At 34.5% G+C, this 21,314-nt stretch overlaps 2 protein-coding genes across 3 annotated transcripts in view; both read left to right on the top strand.

The window, feature by feature from the left end:
* The first annotated feature begins 7 nt into the window (after window positions 1–7).
* On the top strand, window positions 8–6,277 carry LOC105678189 (ras-related protein M-Ras-like). Its single transcript, XM_012377316.2, has 4 exons — window positions 8–173; window positions 472–795; window positions 966–1,282; window positions 1,376–6,277. Exons 2-4 carry the CDS (start codon window positions 606–608, stop codon window positions 1,463–1,465), a joined length of 597 nt encoding a protein of 198 aa, XP_012232739.1. The 5' UTR covers window positions 8–173; window positions 472–605; the 3' UTR covers window positions 1,466–6,277.
* Window positions 6,278–8,891: 2,614 nt separating this feature from the next.
* The window catches only part of dtn (transmembrane protein 132C dtn), a 102,913-nt gene continuing 90,490 nt past the window's right edge, over window positions 8,892–21,314 (top strand). Inside the window, exon 1 of one of the 2 annotated variants that reach the window (XM_012377281.2) lies at window positions 8,892–9,910. In XM_012377281.2, the coding sequence (XP_012232704.2) occupies window positions 9,814–9,910 (97 nt within the window). In that variant the 5' untranslated portion in view covers window positions 8,892–9,813. The remainder of the gene's footprint in view (window positions 9,911–21,314) is intronic. The other variant, XM_067347186.1, reaches the window with a different exon arrangement.

The following is a 21,314-nucleotide window of genomic DNA, read 5'->3' as shown; positions in this document are numbered from 1 at the left end:
AGCGCGTCGTGTATGTCGCGTATATATACATGTAGTACGAAAGTATATGTATTATATTTATCATTGCAAACGCGCAGAGAGTACTCTCCGTATTACGCGCGGATATATTTGCGCACGATACTTGCAAACTGACAGCTGCCAGTAGAAGAAGCAGGAGTGGCGGATCATGTAAGGTAAGAGATTTCTCACGATAGGAATTTTTCGCGTAAAACAATTATATTCCACCCATTGCGCACGAATTACGTTAAAACTGTAAGCGTCTCTCGACAAAGATCGACGTACAAATTTACTTTCGTATTACTTCACGCGCAATTGACACACCCGTTATCTCAATTATGCGTTCTGTCACGATTTTATTCACAAATTTTATGTAAACAATTGTGGATAAATATATTTCTTTTGATATTGGATGATCTACGCATTTTTATTACTGAACGCTTGTATAGATTTTTTCATTGTTGATTGTTGCAGGATCTTCCAAATCGACGAAGCAACTTAATATCCTACGAGCGTTTGCACTGCCAAAAAGATACGTTAGAAGATTTGGCAGGATAGGCAGACGTAGGAACGGTAGTAGACGAAGAAGGAGCGGAAGATCCAGAGGCATGACACGTCCTCCCAACAATGACAATCTTGTAACCTTTAAGCTAGTTGTTGTTGGAGATGGAGGGGTCGGCAAGAGTGCTCTTACGATACAATTCTTTCAAAAGCTATTTGTTGCGGATTATGATCCAACAATCGAAGATAGTTATATTCAACACACGAAAGTGGATAACCAGTACTGTATCTTGGATGGTAAATTTCATTTCCTACTTTTCCACAAATTATTGTCAAAGTATTTCAATTATGTATTTTTGTTAACTTTTGAAAATCTAATAATATTCTATAACTAAAAAATTGTGATATATAAAACGTTAAAAACAATTTCTATAATAAATTTCTCATGTGTGTTTATGTTTTTATAGTGTTGGATACAGCTGGCCAAGAAGAATTTAGTGCCATGCGTGAACAATACATGCGCAAGGGTGATGGATTTCTTTTGGTATATTCCGTGACTGATAAACAGTCGTATCAAAATATTGTGAATTTTTATACACAAATTTTGCGAGTGAAAGATAGAGATGTTTACCCTATGCTGTTGGTAGCCAATAAAGTTGATTTGGTGCATTTGAGAAAAGTCACCGAGGAACAGGGGAGAGAATTAGCTCATCGTTTGGGCATACCTTATCTTGAAACTTCTGCCAAAGATCCACCGTTAAATGTAGATACTGCATTTCACGAGGTAAGAAGCAAAAATAAAAGGATTGTTGATTAAATTATTACAATTTCCTTTTTATTGTTTATTTAATATACAAGTTTGCAATATCTGTTTAAGGTTGTACGTATTATCAAAAATCAACCACCGAACGAATTGGACAAAAATCAAAAAAAGCGACGACGTTCGAAAAAGTGTAAGATTTTATAAGTTTTGAAGATAGTTATATGTACACACTTATGCAAGAACTGAAAGCCATGATGTTGTGTCATAATTGTGCAACACTTTTTACATCTGAGATAATATCCATCCTGGACGCATCATTGAGTTTAAGAAAATGATTCTTCTGTCCTTCGATATATAGGTATTTATAACTAGTTTTTCTCTTCCATTTTGTTTATCATTACACCACAGCACTAATAAGCATTAAAATATTGTATTAAAGTATTGAAATATCTTTTTCTTTATATTTTGCGGATGTAAGACCTATGAAGGATAGATCTTATAGAGGGCGTGCCAATAAAAAACGAGAATTCTAATGTCTGTACCGCAAAGATAAAATTAGATTTGTTTAATTAAGAATAAATTCATAATACGCGATATTGTAGCCAAAAATGAGCGTCGGAGACATTGACTGTTCATTTTCTACATGAGACAAATCGAGACCATGTGTCCACCCATATACATCAATTTTCTACCCTCAAAAAAAAGGAATTGAGCGTTTTTTATTACACAATACATAGAGTTTTTTACTTCTTCACGTAAGAGGAATTCTTGTCATAAAATGACTATAATGGTTTTTTCTACATCGACTCACTGTGTATCGAGCTCACTTTTCTAATAATTGTTATAGCTTTAAGCGTTGATTTCATTACGATATGTTTTTCTTTTCTCTTATAAACGAAATATTCTCTTCATGATAAACTTTATCACATTTTCTAAGAGCACATTAAATGTGTCCGCGTTTATGACTTGAGCTCGTTTTTCTATGCTAGGAATATATTTATTAAAACTGATCATTAATTATTTGTGTAATGTGAATGGAACAGTATTAAACATCATTTCATTTTTCACACTGGGTAAAATAACAAATTAAATAACACAATAAAGAATTTAATATAGATACGACTATTAGGTAACGAAATTTTTAAATATGATAGAAAACCAATTAAAAATAACAAAGTATGTCTATCATAGGCATGCATTGTATTAATGAGTATTAGACTATTTTTTTATTATTAATACAAATTTTCAGTTTTACTGATAAATTGCATTAGCTGTTGGTGCTTAATGCAAATAAATTATTATAAATCTGAATCAGAAATGAAATATTTAATGTAAGGCAAATATATTGACTTTGCTACCATTTATTAACTTTACTATACATAAAGGTCTGGTATAAAAATTTATTGTATTATGTTGATAAGACTGTTTAAATTTATATAGTAAAATCACAATATATAAAAGCATGCTTGTAATATAGATAAATTCTGTTATTGCATCAGTATAATAAATATTTAAAAATTATTTATCATCATCAATTTTTTATGTTAGAAATACCTTTAAGAATTCAGTGAAGTCTTAAGTGATAATTAGAATTACTTCCACCATTTTCGTATTAATTTAATGATTTTCTATATTTTATACCTATATATATTTTTCTATTATAATATATTCTCTCTCCCGACCCTTTTCTTGGAAGAAATTGATTTATATTCGACAGTGTAAAGACTGATGCAATTGTTTAAATTTTAATAGAAACATAATTTGAAATATATATATATATATTTTTTTTTACATATAATTTAAAAGATACAGCATTATTATTCTACTTATTATTTAATACTTTTTCACTGTCACTTTTAATTTGTAATAGAAGAGACGTGTATTTTACACTTATAATTTGCATTATCGTCATCGATTATGATAACTTGGGCGACAAACAATTTTGAATTATAAAAAATATAAATTTATTTAAATTCATGCTTTATATCTTCACACTTTTATATCAGACCTTTTAATATAATAAAATAATGTCCTGGCCTCCATTAGTGTTTAAATGTAAAAGAAATCTGATATATAATTTATAAGGAAGCACTTTCACATGTGCGCAATAAGCTAAAAGTTAATGTTGTATGTCGTAACGGCTTTTAATATAATTTATTCCCTATGTTCATAACAAATTACAACATTATAGTCTTTTACATATCTCTCTTATGTCTTATACACACAAATCAACACGTATACCATCTATATGTGTTAATTACGAAGAGATTAATTCGCGCAAACATATTCGCATATTTTTGCATGTCAACTGTCTTCTCATTACGTTGCAATATACTTGAACTTGTACAATTTTTACATAAAGTTTTAAATTGTCTACGCATTATTATGACGCTATAGACATTTTTCTCTTATGAATAAACACAAGCCATTAGGTATGTCCATAATATTAGCACAAATACATTGTATTAAGCCGTATACGATTGATTATACTATGTTCAAAATCATAGTACATAAGCATCCTGCAATCATGCAAAATTCCGGATTATCTTTTGAACGTATAACTTAACTTGTACTATATATACATATTAGATTACTTAGTTTTCGGATGTCATGTTACAAGTGCTTTGCAAATCTTTCATGCAGCTATTAGCATGCAATCTGCGAAAGTGCCATAAATTGATGTCACGTATAATCAATACTGAATGAGATTTTACTATGCAGCACTATCTTTCCATCATAATCTTCTTTACTCGATATGCACTGCTTGAAACGATTGGAGCATTATTTCTTCAATTCTCCAGGAGGTATCTGCCGTAGAAAAACTCTTCTTACGTTCAAACTTGACTTTTAATAAATATGTTATGTTTTTTTAATTTACAATATTAACCGAAATAGTGATTCTTTAATTGTTTTGAGCAGCGAGGTATTTATATTTGATTGCACACTGTTTAAAAAGTGTATATTGATAAACGCTCTGTATAAAATTTTTTAAATCTTTGGGTAATAATAAGAAAAATTACGCTCTTATTCATATTTCTTTTATGTATGTCACATATAAATATAAAAGTGCATCTCTACTTACATTAAATATACTATACAATATGTATACACTTGTAGGTATAAAAACAGTGCATCGCATAGCAATGTATGCATCTGCTGGTGTATCATAATATTACAGCTGAAGTAAAAAAAATTGCTAATCCCTCGAACTTTTATATTCCATTGTATGCACGCGAAACATTATATATTTTATGAAACAACGCACGGAAAGTCACTTTCATTACGAAAATATTTTACTTGTTATTTTTGCGGCAAAAATCGTCATTGTAAAAGCGTTTAATTAGTATGCCAGATAAAGTTACGAGAAAACGAAACTACACTGCAAATTGCTTGTTTAAAATTTTAGATATTTAGGATTTAGTGTTCTTTAAACATTTCGCGTGTCATATGATCCGTAAAACTACGTCGTTTTATATCACCGTCCATGAGAGAGTACTCGCACACGAAGGCAGAGAATGTGTAAGGTTTTGTCCAGATGTGGGCGGATAAGGCTCCATTTACGCGCGCACGAGCGAGACCAAAAATGGAAATTTGAAAGCGCGATATATATTTACACGTAATAATAAAAATGCAATTTGAGTATAATTCAATACGTATGTAAACGTAAGTGTATAAGTGTGTATAACGATGAAAATAAGATTTTATGAAGGTTTAACCAAGCCTGAACGTCAAGCTACTGATTGTTACTTTGCCGATAACGGCAGCTACAAAATGTGTAATTGTTTGGAGAATTATCCGCAATATTTATTTTTTACGAAGATGCTTTACGTTACGAGATAAGTATTTGAAGACGTTATCATTCGATAAAGTTATTTTATAAATGTAGGACTCATCAATCTATCAAGTACAGTACGTCAATTGATAATCGATCGAAAAAAAGTTAGTAATAGTAGAAAGTTTTGTAAGAAAATAGTCTCAATGGAAGGATTCTTATATTTTTATGGTCTACACTTCTTACGCTTCTATTTATTTTATCTGTATATATAGTATTGATGGAAAATTTTTGTTTAAAGCGGAAAAAAAAATGGAAGCGCCCAAAACACTGTCGTAGAAACGCAACACGATTGCGAGATTGAGATTAAAAACGACCATAAAATATATATTATACACTCAGCCGTAAATATTAGTGTCGCCAAGTAGGGAGAGGAGAAAAGAGAATTACATTCAAGGTGAAAAAATCGATAATACATTCATAACGCGTTTCTAGAAGTTAAAGAAAATTACTATGTAATAGTCAATATATTGAACCATTGTGATATTGATAACAACTGAAAAAGATTGTAGAGTGAATGCAGAAGGTTGTGAGTGTCATCATAGGGAGAAAGGACAACTGTAAGAACGATGGTTGTCTTTCCATTTCGATAATATCGAAAGATAATGTTTCTTAAGAACTCATCATTCGTTGTCGTTTGCCTAATGTTTACTGCAACTATTATCGTGTCACATAAACGAATGTATTATTGCTGCGTAAAAACCTTTGCGAAGAAAAGTCATAGAATGAGGCACGCGAATGAAAGGTATGTATTTTGAAAAAAAAAAAAAAAATAAATAAATAAGGTGAGAATTCTCCACTTTGTCCGCAGATATAATTACACATACAGGGTTCCACTTTAAATAATGCATCTAAATGTTTCGATAACGAGACGCAATGTGTTATTTAAAATTCACCCTGTATTCGTGCGTACGTATGTACGTATGTAGGCATGTATACCGAAAAAAATACCGATGTAAATCCTGTTATACATTATATTATATGTTATGTATGTATAAGCGTATGCAGGTATATACGCATACGTACGCACGCGAGCGTGCGTAAATATTTTTTTCTTAAAAAGAGCGTGTTTATGTGCGTGTGTTGTTAATAATTGTACGTGATTTTGTGAACATGTCACTAATTGTGCCCATCTGTATGTGTGAAGTTCATTGATAATAAATTATATCTTGTGTTTACAACAACTCTTTCTCTCGGGATTTCGTCTCTTTTCTTTCATATACTTTGCTCCATCTTTAACGCTCAAATTCGTCAATAAAAGTAGCGTACACGTAAACTTGTTGGAAAATGGATAAAACTAAATTTATAAAAAGTAATTCGATGAGCGGAAGAATAGTAATTTTGTAAGTGCTCTTTTTTTCTGTCGAATATATTTTATAAGATTTTAATTTTTATGTGATTGTTTTTTTATAAAGTTTAATTTTTACAGTTTGATAATTTTATGAAAATAGCAATTTACGTTATGAAAAATACAGATCGTAAAAAATGTGGAGCTTGACATGTTACTGCTACAAAGAATGTATCTTTTTATGATTACAGTTACAAAGCATGTATCTTTTTCATTTAAATTCTCTTTCCCACACACAAAAATTAAACGCCGCACCGAATGGCATCTCAGAATTACTGTTTTTCAGATTTAAAAGCAAATTCGTGTCACGAAAAATACTTTCAGAAATACAGAAGCCTGAAAATATCGATGAAAAACATTCCGGACGCTTATTCTAGAATTAGTTACAATTCACGTGCATATATGTTTAAAATACGTTAAAATCATTTTGCAATAAATGAATGTAGAGTATGTTTTGTTAAAGTGATTGATGCAGTACGACATCGATTGTCTCTCTTTGCTCGGTCTCTTGATTTCTTTCAATCGATATATTGTGTCGACAAGATATGAAAGATGGAATATCGGAAAAATGTGTCCCGCTTGACGTATTACGTTTCCGATGAGTATTCCGTTTCTACTTTTGCGTGTCTATCAGGCAATTGTACGCATTTACATAGGGAAAAAAAAAACGAAAAAGTAGGTCAACATTATAGAACAAAAGAGAACGCTTGCATCCGCATAGTCCGCAGGGAAATGTGTTAACACAAAAAAGTTTAATATTTTCTTTCTTTTTCTCTTCTTCCTCGCCCTAGCACGTTATATATATATCATCTCGTCGTCTACAGAATTCCTTCTTAACAATGGCAAAGTGTCGGCATGCGGTGTGCGATGCCTTATCGCAATATCAAGCATGATAACAGTTTTCACCTCTGACTCAGAGGTGAGGCTCTGAGGCAAGTAAGAAAATGTGACGTATTTGAACACGTTTACTACCTTGATTTTACTCCGACTTCATTCCGACATTAATTGCGCTATCAGAGACGTAAACTTTAGATGTAGGTTTATTTTATTACTTTAGTAACGATCTTGTACGGTTTTATCTTTAACTAAAAATACTAAAACAGATTCTTATAATCTATTAATTTTGTAATTATATTTTAATAATATTAGTTTTATGAAATAATATAATAAAAAAATACAGTGCAGGTCGTATGTAATTTTGTTCTGTTTGACACATAAATCTTTTCTATCTTGTATGCTAGAACCACGATAGCAAACATCTTATTATGGGTTTTATTATCTTGAATCAAGGTATTCATATATCAATTTTTTATTGCTTTTTTATTTTATTTTATTTTGAAGTATATAAACACAAAATATGTATAAGTAGTAATTGTTTTTCGCGAATCGAAAAGGGGAAAGATAAATTCGTGTAGAAATTTTTCATGAATCCATATATCACTGCTTCTGCTCACATTTAAATAATTCAACATTCTAACTTTCTGTTTATTTTTTTTTTTTTAATTTAGCAATTTTTTTACGCACTGGAAACATTGCTTGTATCTCTTTCACAATAACATTATAAAGAAAAATATTAATTATGTTCTCTCGCTTACTGAAAACAATATTTTCTATTGTTCTATTATATTGTTTTTTGTAGTTTCTCGTAGTTTAATAGAAATCAATTTCTTATGCAGTAATCTATTATTTCTTTTAGGCATTCTAAAGTTTTCTTTTAGAAACTAATGTTAAAATTGGGAATACTGATATTTTAATATTCTTTCATATAACAAATATAGTGTGTCAGTATTTTTTATTATTATATTTACCGATATAAGAGGCGTGGATGTGTTGCCGTTGCGGCCAATTCAAGTTGTCACTGACGAAGCGTGGGTTAACGACTCGTTCTCGTAGCCGCGGATCGCTTCGATTTAATTCGCACAGGTCGCATATATACAGGATGTTTCATTTTAAGCAATGCATTTAAATATTTCTTGCCAAAGATGAGAATGAGACTTTTAGGGAAAAAAAATTTCAGATAAAAGTTGTGCAGTTGCCAGGAAAACATAAGGTGGTGATCTCAGTTTAGCCTTGGATTCTTTCAAGATTCGATCGACTCCATACTTTTTATACATCGTTAAATTAAAAAAGAAATAAATTTTTCAAAAATACCAAAAAATATATGTTATTTAAAAAAATCAAGTTGACCTTGACCTAGCCATGTGATGGATAGAATTCAAAACTAAACTAACATAACCATTTCACGCGCCCTAATAATCGTACAACTTTCGTCTGAAACTTTTCCCCCAAAAATGTCTCGTTTTCGAAATATTTAGATGCATTGTTGAAAATGAAACATCCTGTATGTATGTATGTATGTACATACACATAACAGAAATTTCGACGTCGTGCATAGCGCCGGCCAGCGCCGGCCGGCTGGCTGGCTCAACCCGCTGGAGTATGAGATTCGACGTGCGCGCGCAGCTAGTAAGACTAGTTATAAGGCAGTCACCACGGAGCATGCTTGCTATGCCCCTCTCTTTTCGCCGCGTTTTACTGTCTCCCCTCCTTCGCCCGCACCGCGCCGTGCCGTGACGGGAGTCGAGTCGGTCAATACTCCGGGTAACGCGGCGGTGAGAGCACGACGGTCGGCTGTACACACGCCGCTCGCGCTCCACGTCGTCGAGGAGCAACGTTCCTTCGCTCCGCGTCTTCATTCTCTCCATTTCGTCTCACACGCCTAACTTCAACGTGTTAGGTTTGTCGCACGAACGCGAAGAACACGGCGTCGTCTCCGTCGTCCATCTGTTTCATTCCGGCGTGCATCGCGGGCGCCGGTAGTGCAACATCTCATCTCCGCGTGTGCACATTCACAAACATAAACGTAAGCAGCCAACGCATTTCGACGTAACGTGCATGCATATACACACGCGGGCGGGCGAGAGTGCGTAACATATCTACGCACGCGTAGGCGCACACGTCGCGGCAGCGCGCGCGATCACAGAACAGCGTCGTCGTCGTCGTCGTCGTCGCCGTCGCCGCCGTCGTCGTCGTCGCCGTCGTCGTCGTCGTCGCCGTCGCCGTCGTCGTCGCCGTCGCTGTCACCGTTATTATCGCCGTTTCGTTTGTCTCGTTTCGTTCGTCGCGTGAGTTTCTGCGGGAGAAAACTTTCGTCGAGTACGATGTGAAAGAACGGTATTAAAGCGCGGCAGGACGACTTGGTCGAGACAGAGTGAAGTTTGTGACAGACGGCTCGCGCGCGCGTTCTTCGAAGAATCTCTTTCAGTGATTCGCGCGTTCCGTGCAAATCGGTGGGTGCATCTTTGAAAGGAAGAAGGAGCACAGGAGTGTACTCTAGGTGTCAAGATCAGGTGTTATGCGTTCTGGTGCGTGATGGACAAGCGAGCCTCCTCAGCCAGCAGCGGTGGCTTCTTCTCAACCGGCAGACTCATGGATACGTGGATATTTTTCCTGTTCGTCGCCATTGCCGGTAAGTACCAATCTTTCTTTATTTCGATTCGAGTTCAGCCGCGTGCTGTCTATTTTTTTTTTTATTCACGGAAAACAATCTTGTATGAATCCTTTCTCTTCTCTCTCTCTCTCTCTCTCTCTCTCTCTCTCTCTCTCTCTCTCTCTCTCTCTCTACGCTATCTCCAAGATTGCCAAAGATTTTTTATTAAAAATTGCGCAAAAATCCTTGAATTCAATATATTTATATGTTGCATATTAAGTATAAGTGTTACCGCAATTTAACACGCATGCAGGACTTGCAAAGCAGTTCTGATACAGGCGTCATTTTGAAACGATAGACACGTGTTTGTAGCAATACCGTAGGATCGTAAATCGTATTATTAAAAGATTTATAACAGAATAACGTTGAAAAGAATGCGTTTATCAGGATACTTTGTGGCTAAGTAAAATAATAAAAGAAATTTGCAACATATTCGCGTTAAATACATATGGATATACATGTTGCAGTAAAAGTTACATTATTAAAACATAAAATTTATATCAATAAATATATTATAATTGTATAGACCACCAGTAAGCATTTAATAAAAAATAAATTTATACATCAAAATAAAAGATAAAACTTTGGTTGAAATAATGTTAAAAACAGCACGAACTACAACAGATTACAAGATATTTTCGCGAGATTACCCCTTTCTTGAAATACTTTTATAATCAAAAACATTTAACGCTCGAGTGCGTTTTTTTCTTGTATTATTAAAAGTTTGTGCCACAATTAGTTTAAAACAAACCGCTTATAACAATGCCAACAGCAAATTTATGAGATTCTGCCAGTTACTTGAAGTATATGAAGCTATATAAAATTATATCGACTTACTTTTACCGTAATTTTAAGTGAAAAGCCCTTTTCTATCATGAAAAATATAGACAATATCATTAAAACACGTAACAAAATATCTTAGCAGAGAAGATAACTCTCTTTTTTATGCAATGTTTGATTGTTGTCTTCGACGCTGCTCGTCCATGCGCACACAGATAACGTGCTGCAGAATGTCTATATTATCACTTTATCCGTATTTTGGGTAGACGGTGTTGTAATTTGAGTTGTTATAGAGCAATTTTAGAATAATATTATCTGAATCACAACAAGTGAGCAATAACTGACAACCATTACTGCATATTCTCATTTTGTAAATTGAAATGTTTGTATCGAGTTTGTAGAAATAATGGATGGAAATCATATATAAAACAAAACGAGATATTTTGACTTGGTAAGAACATATTTATCATTATTTCTCCGTTGTTAAATTTAACTTTAGCCGCATATTTGTATGAAGCGTGATTCGATAACGAGACAATATAAAGTATCTAAATTTGCATTTTTTTCAAAATGCTTCTTTGGATTCTCATGAGAAGAAAATATGGATTTCACAGAGAGATATTTTACAGTCTAGTTTTTCTTCATTATTCTCGATTATTTCCAGTCTGTTCATTAAGCAGGATAAATCGTTTGGCAATTTTTTTATTCAATGATTCGGATAATTCGTAAAGTATGCACAGTGTGTGCACTGGGAATTAGAGTATCTCACACTGTGTGATTCGGCGATATGCACTTGCGTTTCGCTTTGTTCGGCGCGTCAATACGTATTACGTATGCAGCACGTGCGGAACGCTGAGTGTGGGTCGTGTCGCGTCGTATCGTCTCGCTTAGCGACGCGTTGTATCGCTAACGCCACTCTAAGCGCTTCATTCAAGAAAATGACGGAAAGCGATAGGGAGTGAGAGTATCCTGTTTACTGATGTCTGACTCGCAAACTCCGGAAGTTTTAAGACGGTCCGTAATCACAATCGATTAATTAGTTTTCAATCATTTGTTTGCTGAGATATAAACTTGTGCCTTGATATTCTTTGCTTATCGAAAAAAAACTTTTATGGTAAAAACTTTTTTTTTTTACTATAACTCAATTTAATAAAAAATTCAAATTGTGTAATATATCATGTAAAACATGTATATCTATTTATTTTCAATCTTTTATGAAATGGTTTTAATTTTACAATATTTTAAGTATATCTCTTTTCTACTTTGAGGAAAAATGTGTATTTTAGGAGCTTTCATAAATTATGGATTGGCGTTGGGATCGAAAATTTCAGATTTATTGCGTGTTACACATTCATATATTTTCCGTAAAAGAATCACAAAGTAGTCGAGTTATATATGTTCTAACAATTTTGATTTGTGGATATTCAAAATCGATAAAGAAATTTTATTTTTATGCATTTGCATTTTAAACATTACCTCACGTCTTATATAACATCTTCGCACTAAAAACAAAATCAACTGAGGCACAATAGTCACGCTAGAAGATTTAATAAAGAAATTTCAGATCATGTCGCTTCCGATCACATTCGAAAGTACCAGCGAACGATTTCTTCCGCGTTGGACCTTTGACTTTATCTTATTTCTATCTTTTACGGGTATACTGTTTTCTATCGCATTTTGTCTCATCCTTCCGTTCTTTATAGTGCTTCTCAATTGTTTTATTGGAAATTTTCATGATTATCTGTCATACCATAAAATTTTAAGCGTGTAGCTTCAGCTTTTCTATATCAAAAATATCGTGAATTTTTCATACAAATTTCTGAAAACTCTTTTTGTCGTGAAAAAAAATAGTTGATACATATTTTTGTTTATAAAGATACTTTTTTGCATAATTTGGTATAGAAAATTCGATAACAATAATATGTACACTCTTCTAAGGATTTAAAAATCACAAAATCTAATAAGCTAAATATTAATATATAAAATATTATACAAATTGGCACAAAATTAGAACAAAACATCAGGCTTTTATTACTTAATTTTTGAATTTTTTTGGTATAATATTTTGATAAGCGAAAATGTTGGGATATACATACCTTGTTTATACAATGCAAACTATGACGTCATAGTTCACGGTTTAAGATGTCAATAATGCGTATATGATAGGGGTTGCAAGAAAAATGATGGTACAGCAGGGAGGGTTGTACAGAACTATATAAAATAGAGTTTCGAATGGCAGGCGCCACCGTATAAGCCCAGCAGTCGTCGTAGGGAATCACGGCATGATGCCATATGGCTGGTGACGTGTGGGAGAGGGATCAGGCAGACTTTCTTTGTTCTTTTTCTCTCTCTCGTCCCTTATTCCTGTTCCTGTTCTTCCGACGATAATCGAAATCCCTCGTTTTCGTCTTCCAGTTAACCACCCAGCAAGTTGTTACCTCCTTATACGTTTTCCTCTTTCATTTGACACATAATCTTTGTCTTCGTCTCCGTCTTCCTTTTACTCCCGTGTGGTATCCGATTCACGTAGTCAACCATCACATTTTCTCTTGTTTTTCAGAGGGATATAAAGAGAGGAAAGAGAAAAAACAGGATGTGAAAACCCAATTTATTCTCTGCATTTTTTGTGAGAAAATAAGATCATCATGTTCATATTTTCCATACCACTGAAAATATTAGTAACCTAATTTTTGAAAAAATAGGATAATATTTCTCAATATACATAATTTAGTTGTGAGTCTCTCGAATTTGGAGAGAGAAAAAAGAAAGTAGTGGGATACTCTGCTTACCTGTTTTTATACGGTGTTGAAAAAATTAAACTGGTATAAACGATAGCCCTACAACAAACGAATAAGTAAAGTAATTTCCTTCGAGACCTACTTTCTTTCTTTCTTCAGAATACACCGCGCGTGCATTTGCGAGGACACCATTTGGGAAATAGTACGGTAAAAACTTTTAGGACCGAATTTAGTTAATGCGTGTACTTTTGGTCTTTAATTTCGTACAGTTTAAATTAATTCCTTTGTTGCCTGTGCGGCTTTCATAGTCAGCTACCATGTATTCTATTTTATTACAAACTTTTGTTTTATTACGGACTTTTATACTGACTAAAAATAAGCTTGCGTTTTCCGAGTTTTAATAATTGCGCTGAATGTGCTTGTGTCAATTTTTACCGCAGTTATCAAATTAGTAACAGAGAAGAATGGTAAAAGAAAAAAAAACCGCAAGTTCTATTAGCATTTTTTCTGCTGATTATTTATTTCGATTCTACGCGATATTAACTGATGTTTTTCCTATTTCATTTTTCCGAATGTTTTTTAAAGTGTCTCGGATTGTGTTAATTATACCAAACAATTTTTCATAATGAAAAGATAACGTCAATTTATTGGAATTTACAGTTTGGAATGATCTTCAACGAACTATCGAGACCACTGGGGTTTTAAGCTCACGGTTGTTGTAGCATTAAATTAATTCCACCATCCCTCGTGTAATATCTTCGACTTTTATTGTCAGCTATCTCTCGTATACACATGCCGTATCCCGGGGGAAATATGAAGAGTTATTGAAAACCTCGCTTTATCGCGTTTTAACAATGTTTCGTATTCTAATAAAACGTCTAATGTTACTGTGATACTATGTGAAATATTAATAATTGTTTGTAAAGAAATGACATGTGGAATAACATTTCTTATATAAAATTTCTGTTAATTATAATTCTTTCGTAAGTTCAAAACAATGTTTCCTCATGTTTTCAATATAGCGTACAAATAATATGGAGGGATCATTAATGTGAAATCAATAGATATATTTTAATATTATATTTTAATATTTAATAGATATATTTTAATACCATTTATTTGATTGACATAAAGAACGTATAATCAATATTTTCACGAAGTACTCGAAGAAATGCTTCCAAACGCAATTTGTTTCAACAATATAAATATTATTCTACGTGTAGCATAGCGCTAAAAACGTGAGAAAACACTGTTCTGAAATTACGGAAGTTAAAGTTAATAGAAACTTTGCGTTTATATTACATAAAATATTCTCCCTTTTTCGCAAATTGAGGAGCGACGTGACATAATAATTTGCTGAAGGAAAATTGAATGAATATCGGGAGACTGATCATCGTTTTCGTCACGTCAGCAGTCTCGATGAGAGATAGCTTTGGGCGATATACATTTCGTCTTTCGTCGGAGAGCTGTACTCATTCTCCGACGTGACGTTACGTTTTTTTTTTTTTTTTAACTCTAGGCGCGAACTGATTGAAAATACACACGTATAATATCCGGGATGGGAAGCGTGATTGTCTGTCGCGCACGGTTTCTTTCTATCGCATCCTCTCGTAAACACGACTTTGTGATACTAGGCTCGTTTCGCGTTTATACGTCTATTTACAATCGCTGCGAAGATTCTGCGTGATGTCTCTGAAGTTAGTATTTCTACAACAAAATCGAAACGCAATTCGAATTAATGTTCCATATTTCTTATTTTAGTGCTCCAACTATTTAGCAGAGATTTTTGTATTAAATAATGCAGAAAATAAATTACTTTTTAAAACTTTTGTTGCTGATAATTAGAATCGGCATGTAAAATGTGATTTTGCACTTCATCTCGTCATAAATTATAAAAATCAATATGTATGATTTACAATGAACTTAAATGTTGATAATTTTTGTACTTTTTTATTATTTCTTTTCCAAACTTTTATATCTCTATGTGGCAAGAATAATGCGAAAACGAGGAAAACGAAAAGCTATACGAGTCGGATTTTGCATGTGTGGCAGTGCAACGCGATATCCCACGCATTTTTTGCACTCTCCGCTTTGCTTGGAAAACTATCATTCAAGTTTATTCTCATCACAAACAAGTCATGGCTACGTACGAGCTGTGGCTCGTCATTGTGTTTTACGCTGACGTAAGACAAGGGGAAGCGATAAGGCGAAAGTTTGTTGTATGAGACATCATCGCAGTGCAGGAAATATCGTAAATTCTCGAAAAATCACTCCATTCTGTTTCATAATCTTTATTTTCTTTTATTAAACCGCAAGATTAATTTCCATTCATGCCAACTCAACATGAATATAGACACAGAATCAGTTATTGTTGTATCGTCGCTACAGCGCATCCATTCTTCGAATTCACGCGTATGTACGTCGTCTATTTAGTGTCGCGTTTCCATTTTTGTCACGTTCACAACCGATATCACATATCTGCAATACGTGTTATCATTGGAATGTTGGTAATATTTTTTTATAGCATAACGCGTCTGTTGGGATAATTCTGATATTGCAATATATTTATAAATACAGCGATATTTCGTAAATTTAGTAATCATTATAATGCAAAATATATTGTCCGACATTATTTCACAGTTTAAAAATATATAAATAAAATTTAATCTTTTAGTATATTCTGCAAAAATAAAGTAAATAACATTATTGTTTTAAGGAATTTATATAAATTCTTAAATCTTGTTATTGTAATAACCGTATCAGAGAATAAAAATGATTAATATTTAGTTTAAACACAATATTGCATGCAATGGATAGCAGGTTTTTGATAGCAGGTTTTTGGAGAAAATGCAGTTATAATATTTGAAAATAACGTTCTAATAGACGAAGTTAAAGCAATATTGTGTATGACAACAAAAATTACATGTATTTATTACATGTATTTATTACATGTATTTATTACCTGCCGTTTTTCTCGTCATGGAAATATTGACCGAAAATAAATCTTGGACATATTATTGAATCCAGTTTTGTCTCGTTTTGTCCCGTTTTATTTTTGTTTACTATGAAGAAATTTTTTGCGCTGGCTTTCCTAAAAATACACGCTCGCGGCTCGCACGCTGAGCAGTGGTGCCTCTCCCCTTCATCTTCCGCGCCGCTTGTCTTACAACTAGTCACATCATATAAGCGCGAATTCGACACCGAGTTGCGGCTGCTCCGTGTTTCTCGCATCTTTCACTCGCTGAAAGCGAAATTCATATGCGAACAGTATACGCGAATCAAACGGTATCAAACATGATCGTGTTTTGTGCGTTTCTTGCCGTTCGAAATCGGAATCTAATTCAACCTAATCTATCCTTTCGCATTTCGCGTTGAGCATTCATAATCCTACGATTAAATATGATCTTTTCGTGTATTTTTATCGAAAGCAAATTTTGTATGCGAACGAATACCAAATTGGATGACAAGTGTTTCCTTAATTTTGCATAACGTGAGCAAATCGGTGCATTGTTGCGCGAGTGCTCAAGAACAGAAAGGAGCAAATCGGTGGTTACAAACTGAGGGGAATAAGATGTGCAGTGGCAACGCATCGATTAGTGAGTAAACTCATTTATTACACTTGTCCGATTATTGATTTATTTGTTAATGTATTGAAACAATTGTAAAAACATGTTTATTTTCTGCTTTTATTTATTTTCTGACAATTTAATCACATTTCAACAACGACAATTATTTTTGTTCCAAGATTATTTTCATCATTTATCAACCACAATCACTAGTTATTCAATAATCGTATTTTGTAATCATTAGCACGATTAAATTTTACTCAATTACGATGACGGCAGCAAATATTCTTAACGGGTCGTTTAATCTTATGATGATCATCCCGACATTATTCCGCATATTTTCGAGAACGTCAGATTGTCGCGTTAATGTATGTCGCTAATACACCTCGCCGGTTATTTTATTATTCGTGCCGGGGATATTTCATACTTCACTTCCGCGCGCGCGATTCCGGAATTCTCATTACCCTTTCGTGGCACGGGCACATTCATCAGGTGTCAAATAAAATTCACCGGGCTCTTCGTTACTTAAAGTTTAACAAAGATCTACTCTCGAAGCAGGTACACGACACTCTTATTTCGCTCGTGCATCTCCTCCCCCTCCCTTTTTTCTCATGATTGTGAAGATGAATTAAGGGATCGCGCAGCATGCAGCGCTGCATCCCGCTATCTTTGTTCCACTTGTTTCTTCTATAAGTCGCACATCGTAACTTTCATCTACACGAAGCAAAGTTTACGACGGGATTGCCGTCATTCCGTCAACACCTTGTAATAATTGCACAAAACTTTGGAGTGTCGAGGAATGATCGAAAGTTGATCTATTTCAGCTTTGAAGCTGTATTGCGCGCATGCTTCCGTCTATTAGTCGACTTAAACTAGAGAACCGGAGTCTCTCTCTCTCTCTCTGTAGAAATCAAAAGTCGGCTTTTAGCAAGCGACTGTGAAGCGTGAAAATAATTTCGAAATAGTTTCGAGTTGGCGTTCCACGAGTGAGACGAGTTCTCAAATGAATTTCCGCTGGTAATTTCTACTAGCTTGTCAGTCATATTTGATGACGGGTGACAATAATTAAAATTTGTCTGATGTCAATCGTACATTGATATCACAGAATTACAATCATATTATTGTTGACAAGCTTTTTTCAAAATTTACAAAGGTAGATTTTCTATTGTAAGCCGTAATAAAAGAATAATTATCGTATTTTCAGCAATTTAATGTAAATTTCAGTCATCGAAATTATTTTCAATTTAGACGACAATTATATAGAATTTATAAATGTGAAGTTGTTAATTAGACTGTCTTTACAAAATTAACTTGATAATTATTAAACCTTTCATTTTTATGTAAATATGACATACTACTATAAATACGTATATTCAAAATTTATATTTGTCAATTGAAATATTGGCAAATGCATTTCATCCAATATTGATCGTAGGTAAATGCACCATATCCGGGTAGCCTGCATGTACAAAAATATTAGAGTAGCTCGATCGACCGGTCGTTACCCTACAACGCGTTCACGGCCAGATTCGATGGTAATTTTCAAGATTTCGAGAGATTCGTCCTGGCAGCCTGGTAGTGAAAAGGGTTTCTCTCCTTTCGTATGGGTTACATTGTAACGCGATGCGCGTGTGACAAGAAACAAGTGGAGAAAGACACGGATTGAAGAGAGCAGGTGTTTCTCGTTCTGGGGTGCGCGCTTTATCGTTTCTCCGTTTACTGCTGCTTGCACAGCGCGCGGCTGATGTGACTTTATGCGTATTCCACCCACTTTTCGCCCACTTGTCCTTTTCATGGTTTCTTCGCTCTGCACTCTCATGTTCCATGGACCGCGTAGTTAACATGGGCGCGTCGAGAATATGATTTTGTTTAGATTTTTCTGTTATATTTAACGCGTATTGATATATTTTAATATTAATTAAAAATACAACTGAATGCATATATTTATATTTCGTTTTAAAATTTTACACATAGACTTTTTTTTCCATCTATTATCGGTCTTACAAAACAGTTTGCCTTTTCATCTTTATCTCCCGGCGCGAAGGAACTCTAGCGTTATCTCCGATTTCGGTCGTCTAAGAGTTAGATAAGAAAGAAAGAGAGAAATGGCGGAGAAGATGAGACGGAGAAAACCTTTAAATGTCAATGGTTTGGTGAATGCGACGATACCTGGCTGAATGTTCGGGATGAAAGCGGAAAGTCGAATATAATAGTGGTTCTCTCTCTCTCTCTCTCTGCGTTCTTCGTTTTATTTGAAATCGATCTTCACGGTCAGAATGATGCTCATATCCCATTCAATGAATGACGATTGTGCCGTATCGGATCGTCGGGCAAGACCGCTTTTTACGCGCTCGAACAAACGCTATAACCTATCGAGAGTACCCTTGTATAGCTGCTTCTTGCCCCAATAAAAATCAAATTACTCGCAAAAGGAACTATTCAGAAACTTTTACATTCTGTAAATTAAAATTTTGAAACTTATACCGCTGTTGTTGTTATTGTGATCATATTGGGCAGGAATTTAATATTTTTTGTGGTAGAGCTGAGTCAACATTGACTCTACGCTTTACCGCATAAAAATATAAATATCGAATCGATGTCACCGACAAAATTTGAAGCTATTTATTGAACTTTTGGTTCAATTTTTGAACTCCACCTCTTAACCTCAACTCTCCCGTAATAGCCCTGAATTGAGAAGACTCAACGGAGAAATTAAAAAGAGTAAAAATACACCGCCTTCTATACATAATGCATAAATTTTTTAAATACTTTTAAAATACGCGCATTTCGCGTATTATTGAACTGCAACTCTTTCGCAAAAAACCGTTCTGATATAAAAGAATGCTTACAGTTGGATAAATTAACTGTTTTGCATTTCAATATTTTTTGCTGATTTATGACTTGCCACCGTTAAAGGATTATATATTCGCAATTTATATAATATTTTACCAATTCTTGTAGACTGCTCCTAGAATATTTCCATATAAAATATTCACGCAGCAAGAGTATTGGTAGATTTGTACGCATTGCGGATTCAGTTTTACTGCGGTCTGGTCAGACGTATTAAAACTGTGCGCTTAATCGGGTTATAAAATATTGGGGCCGATTTGTGGTTTGCATGCGCGCCGATGTTACCCGCGCGTTATACGCCAGGATGCATTTGAAACAATAAATTTATCATTTGTCATGCGCCACATTCGACATACCTCGGAACTGAAAAACATAATTCTTGCCGATACGTAGTCGTGATAGAGTTTTTATTATTTTGTTCATGCGTTGCGATACGGAAAAAAAAATAAACGAAAAAAAATATATAGAAACGCAAGGCGAATAGGTCGATAACAGAAATTTGGTTTAGTTTTCAATATCGTGTTTTGGGAATAACATGTGGGGCGATGCAAAGATAGCACGCGAAGATACACGTTGCCGATGTGTAAAAATCGAAAAAGCTTTTGATAGAAGTGCTATTAGCTGCAAAGCTGAAAGTCGGAAGAATTTCGCTGCAAAATGCATTCTGGGATACATTCTGCACATATACCGTATTTTAATACAGAACAATGCTTCGTGAAGAGTAGAGAACTATCGAAGAGATCGAAAAAAGCATCGATAGTTAACTAGTTTAAAAAAAAATAGAAGTGTGGATAGTGACGGATGGATAAGATTCCAATTTTAGTTTCCAATTCCGACGTTCCGTACGTTTCAAGCCGCCACGATGCGGAGCACAGCGCGATGGTGCACTACGAAAGAATGCATCGTGTCTGCGTCTGCGACGCGACGGCTGTGAAATTGCGCGGCGTTACTTTCGTCGTCGGTGGCGTGCGGAAGGAAGGACGTACTTCCTTCTATCACAAATTCTTGCGTGAGTGCCACGGCGCAGTTACCGTCCCCCTCCCCCCGCCGTTGCGCTCTTTAAAAAAGAAGTTTGCGCGGCGATACAACAATTCGCTCGATTGCACGCTCGCGTTGCCGGATCGGTTTAATTTCGTGGAACGATTGGCCTGAACGAGAGGAGGAACGATCGTCGCGCACTGTCGATAGACGATGCGCGATAACATACGCCCGTGTAAGAACCTTCTCTGGAATCTCTAAAACTAGGTCGGTAGCGACACGCGTATCTTGTAACAACTTGCACACGTTTTCTCTGTAGATATCCGAATGCGCCGTCATGCTGCATCGTTGCACAATTTTTTGCAGTATTTAGAAACTTTGATACTCGCAATCTTTTTTCGCCGCGTTACACATTACGGGAATGTGTGTGAAGTAAAAAGCTCCGAATAAGACATAAAAGTCGGTCTGGGT

Source organism: Linepithema humile, chromosome 1 (assembly GCF_040581485.1).
Source record: "Linepithema humile isolate Giens D197 chromosome 1, Lhum_UNIL_v1.0, whole genome shotgun sequence".
Lineage (NCBI taxonomy): Eukaryota > Metazoa > Arthropoda > Insecta > Hymenoptera > Formicidae > Linepithema > Linepithema humile.
This window is presented reverse-complemented; position numbering and strand designations above follow the sequence as displayed.

Coding starts and splice junctions, on each gene's coding strand:
- LOC105678189 (XM_012377316.2), top strand. CDS start 606: ATGACACGTCCTCCCAACAATGACAATCTTGTAACCTTTAAGCTAGTT. Junction 796..965: donor CCAGTACTGTATCTTGGATG/GTAAATTTCATT, acceptor ATGTTTTTATAG/TGTTGGATACAGCTGGCCAA. Junction 1,283..1,375: donor TAGATACTGCATTTCACGAG/GTAAGAAGCAAA, acceptor TATCTGTTTAAG/GTTGTACGTATTATCAAAAA.